Genomic DNA, 10,851 nt, shown 5'->3' on the forward strand with positions numbered 1-10,851 from the left:
CGGTCTAATCCAATACGGATATAATTCGTGGTATCGGTAATGTCGATATCCGTATTGACCCCCAGCATCACCACCTGTCTGTTTAGTCCCTCCCGACTCGCCGTAGAAGACCTTCAAAACTGCTATATATGTTTGCGAGGGAATCAGTCGTCTGGCGGCGACTAAAGTTCCATTTTGTATTTGAACTCACGTTTCCAAGGACGCGTCCAACTTGATTTAGCGACCTCTTTACGTCTTTTATGTCGTAGTCTGTCGCCTTAAAGCTACTTCTGCGCTTCCAGGGGCGGCTAAGCTAGCTAAAACGCAGCAACCACCAACACGAGACGACAGCCGTGTTGTGTGTTTGACGTCACATGATTGGTATTATTTTTTATTATTAGTCATCGTGTTTATTGATTGGCGTCATTCATGGCGGCCGCGCAGGGAGAGACGAGGAAGCGGAGCAAGAAGTACTTCGGTTTCGGCGGCTACCCCCACAGCAAACGCTGGAGGGGGTCCAGGGAGCTGGAAGTGGGCATGCAGGGCATCCTGATCACTTGCAACATGAACCAGAAGAAGTGCACCGCCGAGGCCTTCGACCTGCTCAATGAGTACGCCGATCAACTATATGGTCCTGAGAAGGTCAGTGCAAACGCTCATTCATTAAAACCACGCCGTCGGAGCCGATCATCAAATATATCGTCATTTCCGGTGGTGGTGGGGGCAGTAAGACCAAATTGATTCGCATCTCATGTCGCTGGAGTTGGAACTGTCACAGACTACGCCGTCAACTTGCCAGAGAGCAGTGAGACGGAACTGAAGCACAGCCGGTATTTTTTGGTGGTCATTTATACAGTTGGCATACCGGTGATTTTTTTGCTTGGAACTATGAGCTCAAATTTGGTTTACAAACTGGTAGTTATTGTATTATAGCTGAGTGTAGAGCTAGCATTAGCACTAGCCGTAGTAGCAGCATCAGGTGGAAGAAAAAGGCTACCAATACAGTGTAGCGGTCTATCAATGCAGGTTAAATGGTGCGTTCAAGGGAGAAGAGTTCACTGGGAGAAAACGCCGCTCGTATGAAACAGCCATGTTTCCTTTAGACACAGTGTGATGTTGTTATTGTCTTAGATGCGTGTGGAATTCTTCACCACAAAGAGATTGCGATAAAAACGCTTTTTCATCGGCCATGAAATGTAATTAATTATGAGTTAACTATGGGCAAGATGTGAGTTAAAGTGATTGACAGCCGTGGTGCAAATGAATAATTGAAAGAAAATTCCCAGTGAAAATGTCCACAATTCTGTTTTGTTAAAATGGTGTTTAAAATTTGCTGTATGAAAAAAATCCTTTCAAAGAAATCCCATTCCTAAAAATTCACTTTGTTAAAAAAAAACAGTGTAAATAAATTCATAGAAATAAAATTCAACATAAAATTGTCAACATGTGTGTGATTTTAAGATGTGTAGTGAAGCCATAAGCAGGCTCTAGGGATGCATTTTACTGTGACAACTATCAAATGTCCCTTTTGCATAATACAATGGCACCTTCAATGTGTGTGTTGGGATTTTGTGCGGCAGTTTCAAGAGGACGAGGGCAACTACAGCGAAGGAGATGTGGACGATGCGCTGAGGAGGGAAGTGGCGCAGCTGAAAGCCGCCCCGGGGAAACAGTGGCGTTTCCAGGCTCTGGAGAGCGGGGCCAACAACGTCATCTTCATCAGAACTCACAATCTGGGTAAAGCATTCCACCTGGACGTCATTGTTTGATGCAGTCGGAGGACGCCTGAGGGAATAAGTTGTGGTCGTCGACGGCGACGCATTTGTCACACTAATCTCTTCTTCTTTTTATTGTTGCTCATTTTTGCCTTCGCTGCAGAGTCTGACAAGCTGGTTCATCACATCCTGTCGGACCTGCACGCCACCAAGAAGAAAAAGACACGCATCATCCTTCGAATGCTGCCGGTGAGACGCAAAGAAATTATTCATTCGTTTTCTACTGCTTATCCTCACAGGTCGCGGGGGTGCTGAAGCCTATCCCAGCTGTCTTCGGGCGAGCGGCGGGGTACACCCTGGACTAGCCAATCACAGGGCACATATAGACAAGCAGCCATTCACACTCACATTCATACCTATGGACAATTTGGAGTGGCCAATTAACCTAGCATGTTTTTGGAATGTGGGAGGAAACCGGAGTACCCGGAGAAAACCCACCCACGCATGCACAGCGCAAACATGCAAACTCCACACAGAGATGGCCAAGGGTGGAATCGAACTCAGGTCTCCCAGCTGTGAGGTCTACGCGCCAAAGAAATCATGTGGCTATGAAATACAATAATCCCTCGTTTATTAAGGAGTATGCTTTATTTCTAAATGCAACATTTGATGATTAGAGCACCCCAGACACGAAATAACACCCCTATAGTCACCTTTACATTGCTATTACCCAATATAGTAGCCATAATATGAGGAAATAAGGCACTTCTAAATACTCTTTAAACATGTTAGAGCCTTCTAGACATGAAATAACACCCCTATAGTGACCTTTACATTCCTATGACCATTATAGTACACATAAGAGACAATAAGACACAGAAAACCTGTTTACCACCTTCTAAATACACGTTTGAACATGATTAGAGCCCTCTAGACATGAAATAACACCCCTATAGTCTCCTTTAGACTCCTATTACCCAATATAGTAGACATCATAAGAGAAAATAAGACGTATGAAACCCATTTAACACCTTCTAAATATTATTTTTATATTAGTCATCTTATCTTATTCTATATTAGTCACCCCTATCGTCACTTTTACACGACAACTACCCAATATAGTAGACATAATAAGAGAAAATAAGACAATTTGCGATTCATGTGTGTTGCCGTAAATGTGTTCCGGTGCTATGAGAGCTGCGTGGGGGTGTGGACAGGAAGTGACATCAGGGGTTCAGAATTTAGTTTAAGCGTGCCATGGGTTAGGGCCACAGTAGTCTGGTGCTTGTGTGTCACAGCCAACGTTACAGGAACACTGCTGACACCAGAATACAGCGTACATGAAGCAGTGACACCCCACTTAGTATGATCATTGTGTGGTTCCACCACCCAGGTGATGGGGACGTGCAGGGCCTTCCCGGAGGAGATGCTCAGGTACCTGAGCACCTTCCTGCAACCCTGGTTCAAGAAGCCCAACAGAGCCACCTACCAGGTCGCCTTCAAGGCACGCAACAGCAGCCACAACAAGAGGGAAGACGTCATCAAAGCCATTGCAGGTGACGCTGCTCGTCCCACATGTCGGGCCAAAACGGCTCAGAAAACATTAGCATTGCTCACTGGAGCCACCTGCGGGACCGGAATGGAACGCCCCGTTTGTCTTTGTGCACAGGCCTGGTGGGGAAGCTGAACTCCAAGAACAGAGTGGACCTGACCAACCCGCAGCTCACCATCATCGTGGAGGTCATCAAGGCGGTGTGCTGCATCAGCGTGGTCCGAGAATACACGCGCTACAGGAAGTACAACCTGCAGGAAGTGGTCAAAGACGACACCCCCAAGGCGGATGACGACGCCCCCAAGGCAGATGACGCCGCCACGGCGGATGACGCCGCCACGGCCGAGCCTGACAAGGAAGGTGAGGCAATGGAAGTAGAAAGGAAGGATAGCGATGCAGCAGCAGAAGGCGACAAGGAAAATGATGGAGCAGAAGAAAAGAAGGAAAACGATGGAGTAGCAGAAGAAGAAAATAAAAATGATGCGGTAGTAGAAGAAAAGGAAAACGATGCAGCAGAAGAAGAAGCAGCAGCAGCAGAAGAAAAAGAAGAAGAAGCAGCAGAAGAAGAAGAAGCAGCAACAGCAGCAGCAGCAGAAGAAGAAGAAGAAGAAGAAGCAGCAGCAGAGGAGGACAAGAAGCCTGGTGAAGAAGACGTGGATGAAGAAGATGAGCCACAGGACTGTAAGGATGTTGAGGGTGATGGAGAGTGAGCTTGTGTGTCTTTATATCACAAGGAAGGCTGCTGCTGTTTTTTATAGCCACAAGCCGCAATCAAATGAGGTTAACAAAATGTGTTTTTATTGCTAATTGTTAATTTATGCAGTTTTCAGTCATCCAGCAGCTTTTTAAAATGATCTTCAGTTGTATTGCTTTGAATTTAGCAGCTCATCTTGTGTCACAGTTCTCTAAAGTTCCCCAATTAAAAGTCGGTCTTTGTGTTTGTTTTGGCTTCTTTACAATCATGTTTACATTTATGTTTGACGGATCACGGCAATGTTCCTCCACACACCACCAGGTGGCGTCACTGCTGCAGCACCGTAGCATGGACGCGGTACAGGTCTTGTCGAAGGCACATACATTCTGCTTGCGTCTTTGTATATCTCATATCGCTCCAGTCAAGAAGCAACCATATGACCAATGAAAGGAAAGTCCAGTATTATGGTGATAAATACAAATGATTTGATGTGAATATGGCCTGGTTATACATGTGTACTTGGGTATTCCCATTTTAATACATGTTAGCATAGCATTGCTGATTATCGCGAAAACCTGACGCTAGTGTTTGATTTGAATCACAGATTCCTAATTTTGAGTTCAAATCATGTTTTTTTTATACTGAAAGCTTACAACTAAACAATGATGCTAAGTAGCTATGCCTTGGCCAAGACAGATGCACAATGACTGAGATGGACATGACATGCCTGGAATGGAGTGAAGAGAAGGTTCCCTCATTCTGTGTGGAAGTGGTACGTTTTGGCTTTGTCCTTCCCCATTCCGTTTGAAACCCTTTAAGCGTAAGCTCGGTAGCAGTAATAGTATTTTATCCTTAGAGTGGTCCTGTAGCCTGCCCACTATGATGTAACCAAGAGTGTAAATGTGACTATAGGACCCACTTCTTCGGTTGGATGAGACGCTGCGCAGTCAGTACTGGCAGGTCCCCCTTCACCCCTGAGTCAAGGCCGAGGACTATGTTCTGCGCCACCAGGTGGCGCTGGTAATTCAAAGTCATGAGTTTCGGCCTTCGTAATGCGCCATGCAGGGACATTTGGGTCGCTGATGGCCCTATGTACCTGGACGACGTCCTTGTCCATGGGAGGTCCTTCCAGGTTGCTCTTGATTCCCTGAGGCTGGTGTATCCAGAGAAGTGCCTTTTTATGTGGCGACAGGTGGAGTTCAGGAGCCACCAGGTGGATGCAAGTGGTTTAGCACACTGGAAGAGAAATTCAGCGGTCCCGAAAGACCAAAAACAGTTCAAGAGTTTCTTGGGACGAGCCTTATATTATCGGAAGTTTATGAAGGGAATTTCCAGTGTGCCGGTGCACGGCTTTCCCCGGCAGCTGTGTGCGTTGGATGGTTGCAGCTACTGCGAGAGGCGAGAGCATCAAGGACGGCATGCTGCAGCCGGTATGGAAGGAGCCAGCCACTGGGGACGAGAAGCGGCAAATGGTGGCGTCCCTCAGGGAGGCAGTGCTGAGAGCAGGGCACCGGTTCAGGCCACCTTGGAAGCACAAAGAACCTCAGACAGCTGCGTCAGGGATCCTAATGGGCACAGCACCGATGGGATGTGGAGGACTTCTGCCGGCGCTGTGACGAGTGTGCGGCGTACCAGGGGCCCCAGGGCCAGTCGCATGCAGCACCCCAGCAGCAAGATGTTGGTGCACCCATGGAGAGGGTAGCTGTGGACATTATGGGTTCTTTTCCTGAGACGCACAGAGGGAACAAGTATGTGCCGTGTGCAATGGACTACTTCACTACGTCATTGCCAGACCAAGAAGCAGAGACGGTAGCAGATGCCCTCCTGGAGTGCACGTTCAGCCGGTTCCGGTTTGGTACTGCAGACATTCTCCACAGAGATCAGGACATGAATTCTTAGTCCAGAGTGTAAGCGTCTGGACATGGAAGAGACCTGCCCCGGCACCCGCAAAGTGATGGCTTAGTGGAGCAGTTTAAACCATGCATCCTCACTTCTAACCACCAGCGAGACTGGGACCGGCACTGGGACCGCTGGTGCTGATGGCCAACCACTCGGCTGTCCAGAGTTCCACAAGTTGCACCCCTGCCTCGTTGATGTTGGGCCGGGAGATCCGGGCGCCACCAGACAGCCCAGAGGACCGCCTATTTTGACCCGTGGGCCGCATTGAGTTAACAAAATTGTCCGGGGGACACTCGGGATCAGCTGGAGAAGGCTGGCATGAGGAAGAGGAACCATGACACGTGCAGCAAGGGACACGACTCCCGACCGGGTGAGCAATTGGGATGGAGCATGCAGGGTTCTTGAGCCTATGGGGGACGTAGTTTACAGAGTTGCAGTTTCCCCGAAAGGCAAAAGAGCACAGTGCAGTGGCCGGGATGTTCCACATTTTGAGGTGGCGCCTGTTTCACTGGGCTGGCTCGGAATGTTTGATGGATTTGAACTACCCAAACTTCTTTGTTACACATATTTATGCTAGCTCTGCAACATCTCTGCAACAACAGCAACACAGATACATCGACAATGCTTCCGATGTCCGCTCCCCTTAGGATGGCTGTGTCTTCAGCACAACACGTGTGCTCCAGTACTCAGGTAAAAAACGCTGAAGGCAAACCAGCAACTTGTTGAGTCTTGGTAGCCAAAAGAAGAGCTAGCTATCCACTCTTCCGTCTGTCAATGACGCTGAGACTAGCAATTAGCGAGGTGTCGCGTTAGTTAGCTAGTATCAATACACCAAGGAAAGAAGTTTGGGTAGTGTTTTAAATCATCCAAATAGGGCAAGATACTGTAACTATTCCATGTGTTCTGTCACAGTTTTTTGTTGTGAAACAAAAACTGTTTATTTAACAAAGAGTCAACTTGGGCTAATGATAACAAAGGGCGAAACGTAGAAAAAAACTGAGCTAAGCAGAGTCTAAAAGTACAACACAACAGAGAACAACAACTACAGGGCTTCATAGTCAAAATAGATGTATCCCAATGATAGCATTGTTAGCTAGCTGAACGCTAACAGGTTTCAACCAAGCCCCTGCCAGTGCCGTTCCACTCTTAGGACCGCTTTGAGGCACTTACATTAGTCATATCCTTAGCCTTAAGCCTTAGCACAATGCTAGTTATTTTGGAATAAAAATAGGAGCTTATTAAGGAAATAAAATGACCTCAACTCTCAAACAAGATCAACGAGAATAGCATTTCAACCGTATGACTGGCACCCAACCAGGACTTCACACAGAGGTGTCCAAAGTGTGGCCTGGGGGCCAGTTGTGGCACGCAGCTGTTTTTTTTTCTTGTTCAGTTTTATGCAAAAAAACAGCAAAAATGGAAAAGTCAGCAGCAATTTCATAAGAATAAAGTCCAAATATTATGCTATAAAATAACATTACTAGAAGGTGAGGAATGTGCTTAATTGTGTCCTGTGTTATCTTTGCAGGGATCATTGTGGGAGAACCAGAAGGCCAAATAAAGTCTTTGGAGAGCTCATTGAAAAGTGTTTAGGAGCTACTGGCAGCTCATGATCCACTGACTGGACACCCCTGACTCACCAAAGTGGTGAGGGCGCACAGCGTGTCCGAAATGAATGCACCTTTCCTGGCGAGAGCTGCTTCTGGCTCCAGCAAAAATATGGCGGATATTTCACGTTCATGTTCCCCAAAAACAGTCCCGTGTGAAATGCTGTTGACAGATGAAAATATTTTTCTCTTGCCGGGAATCACCAAACACAATCTCTTCTGTCTGAGCTTGTTACGTAAACAGCAGACCTTATCTGGCTTACAGCCACGCCCATAAAAGGAAGTCAGCTCCTCTGTGACATCACAAAGGGGCAGTTTTGCCACGCCTTCTGAAACCGAGCGTTTTGAGGCATTCCAAACGTTTTTCAGGGATCACTTCCAAACGCTCCTGATGGGAAGCGTTGGCATGGTTTAACGCCAGAATACAACATTCTAACTACATTGCAGGTTCACTCCATTGCTGTGCAGACTTCAAATGACATGTCAAATCAGCAAAGCACTTCCTGAATCAGTCACATGGTACGGGTCCTTTAGGAAGGTTCGGATGTCATCGCTTACATCATCAAACACTATTACGCTATTAATTTATTTCGTAGAGTCTAGTTTAAGTTCAGCGTACCTTGTGTGTATGTAGAAATATGAACAATATAGCTTTGATCATCTATAAACAAACAATGTGATAAAAGCTTACTAAAGTACATACCAACGTCATCTACCTTTTACATAAAGATGTCATTTGTGTGTGAAGGACAAGAAATATCCATCATATTAGTGTCAGGTTATGAAAGACGTGTGTCAGTAGCTAATATAGTATGTATGATACCTTAGTAGTCAACCCAAAACGGTAATCCAACACAAACTGTCAATACAAGAGTAATGATGTCCCGTGTTGGCTCTCTGCTGCCCCCTGGCGGCCGTCTGGTGCAGTGCCCCTTGCTCTCGGTCTGGAGCACCTTTGGAACCTTCTCACGGTGGCCGTCCACACCGGCTCAGCGCCAGATTGTTGTTCCCTGCTTCACTACTGCCTTTCCCTGTTCCGTGTTTTCCTCATTTTTGTGTATTTGTATTTTTCTTCCCTGTAAATTGACTCCCACCTCACTCAAAACTCTAGTCAAATAGTCTAATTTTTAGCGTTTTTTGTGCAGTTAAAATGAACGGGGGGAGGAGGGGGTGCTTATGTCATTGGCCAAAACTTCAATTGAGACTATTTGACCAATTTTGTCACCAATATTTTGGATGCTAACCGAAAAAGGCGCTAACCGGGGCATACGCTAATGGAGCCCGTGTGTGGCTAACACGCTCATGCTAATGCTAACTAATGTTTGTTTTCATGTTTTAGATGTCATGTCAGGTCTGTTGGATCTGCCTCAGCAAGATGTGTGGTAAGTAAGTATATTGTTTTTTTCCATCTGTGCTCATTATGCTTTTCCTCCAAGCTCTGCTGACCCAGCGTTCATTAGAAGGCAGTTTATTATTTACTGTCATGCCTGATGCCAATTAGACGTGACGGGCTAGGTGAAGGTTAGCATAGATAGCAAGATGGTGGAATTTTAATGATGTCGTCAGCACGGCTCGGCGATATTAATCGTGGCAGCGCCGTGTGACGGCTAATGGAGAAATAGTGCTGTTTGGGTGTTAAAAATGGCCCCCGAGGTGGCGTCTAATTAGGCCTCAGAGTCGAGCCAACAAGGAGGAAGACGAACATCCACAGTGTTGTGTCGGGTTTAAATGTCACCGGGGCTGAAACAATTGCATCCACAGGCTAGCCTGCACGCTGTCCCCGGGGTCGAGATTAGCTGTGCGCGCCGCTGTGGCTCCATATTTGACCTTTTTGAGCAGCTAAGTAGTCATCTCCTGGGTCTCATTTGTTTCACTTTAGCCAAACAATGGCCCCCAAACACACACACAAACACACACACACCTCCATCACATGCAACCTGCACAATGCATGCAACCACAGCTGTCTGTAGAAATCATCTGTTCCAGGGTCAAACTGCTACCATCATATGTCTTTTCTTTGTGGTTGTTATCAGAAGCAGAATAGTCCACAAGGGCTGCTATCTATCTGTGGCTGGACTGTCTAATTGCCATCATTTTGATGGACGCCGTGGGAGGCGAAAAGTCATCTATCACACTATTAAAACTGTGTTGATGACTAAATCATTCTGTTTTGTGGTTGGACACTGACATATTACATGTAAGACAAGGTGTGCCTTCAGTTGTTCCACCAGGGCAAATTTCCATGGAAATACATTCTCTGCAGTTTGCCCAAAGGAAATATTTTCAGGCATTAAAATGTCCCAATGAAGTCAAATACAAATACAAAGCATTCAGTCTCATGATACATATGTAGTATACTACACTGGTCACTGGGTGTCATTAACGTTACATTGTTGAGACCCGAGCGCCCAATGCTGGATGGACTGTACAGAACAGGAAGTAAAAAACCAAGGAAGTCTCCCATATCTGACTCTATATTATGTCTACTATAATCAGCAATAGGAATATAAATTTGACTATAGGGGTGTTATATCATATCAAGAGGACTCTCATCATGTTAAAGTGTATTTAGAAGGTGGTAAACAGGTTTTCTATGTCTTATTGTCTCTTATTATTTCCACTATCTTGGGTAATAGGAGTGTAAGGATGGGTATGGGGTGTTATATCATGTCTAGAGGGCTCTAATCATGTTAAAGTCTATTTAGAAGGTGGTAAACAGGTTTTCTATGTCTTATTGTCTCTTATCATGTGTACTATATTTGTCATAGGAATGTAAAGGTGACTATAGGGGTGTTATATCATATCGAGAGGGCTCTAATCATGTTACAAAGTGTATTTAGAAGGTGGTAAACAGGTTTTCTATGTCTTATTGTCTCTTGTTATTTCAACTACTATATTGGGTAATAGGAGTGTAAAGGTGACGATAGGGCTCTTATTTCATGTCGAGAGGGCTCTAATCATGTTAAAGTATATTTAGAAGGTGGTAAACAGGTTTTCTACGTCTTATTGTCTCTTATCATGTGTACTATATTAGTCATAGGAATGTAAAGGTGACTATAGTGGTGTTATTTCATGTCTAGAGGGCTCTAATGTTAAAAAGTGCATTATGATATATCATATTTTGATTGTCATTATTGTATGAAGACAGTGACAAGGAGGGTGATGAAATATCAATATATCAAGCTATGAGGATATTAAACCCGAGAATGGATTATCAATCATTATCAGCCTTTAGATGGATAAGAATGAGCCATAAATCCATATGTGAAGGGATTGTGGAGACATGCTCTGGAGAAAGTTACATGGTGCGTTCAAGAACCGGACAAGAAAGTGGCACAGTTTGCGCTTGCATTAAACATGCAACAACTGTGTATAAATAAGGACAAGTCTCTTATTTTGTCACTG

At 45.4% G+C, this 10,851-nt stretch overlaps 1 protein-coding gene across 1 annotated transcript; it reads left to right on the plus strand.

Moving 5' to 3' along the window:
- The first annotated feature begins 72 nt into the window (after positions 1-72).
- thumpd1 (THUMP domain containing 1) lies at positions 73-4,184 on the plus strand. The gene is made up of 5 exons (XM_058074380.1): positions 73-621; positions 1,560-1,716; positions 1,858-1,943; positions 3,088-3,250; positions 3,364-4,184. Exons 1-5 carry the CDS (start codon positions 409-411, stop codon positions 3,954-3,956), a joined length of 1,212 nt encoding a protein of 403 aa, XP_057930363.1. The 5' UTR covers positions 73-408; the 3' UTR covers positions 3,957-4,184.
- The last annotated feature ends 6,667 nt before the right edge of the window (positions 4,185-10,851 follow it).

This window comes from Doryrhamphus excisus, chromosome 1 (assembly GCF_030265055.1).
Source record: "Doryrhamphus excisus isolate RoL2022-K1 chromosome 1, RoL_Dexc_1.0, whole genome shotgun sequence".
Taxonomy (NCBI): Eukaryota; Metazoa; Chordata; class Actinopteri; order Syngnathiformes; family Syngnathidae; genus Doryrhamphus; species Doryrhamphus excisus.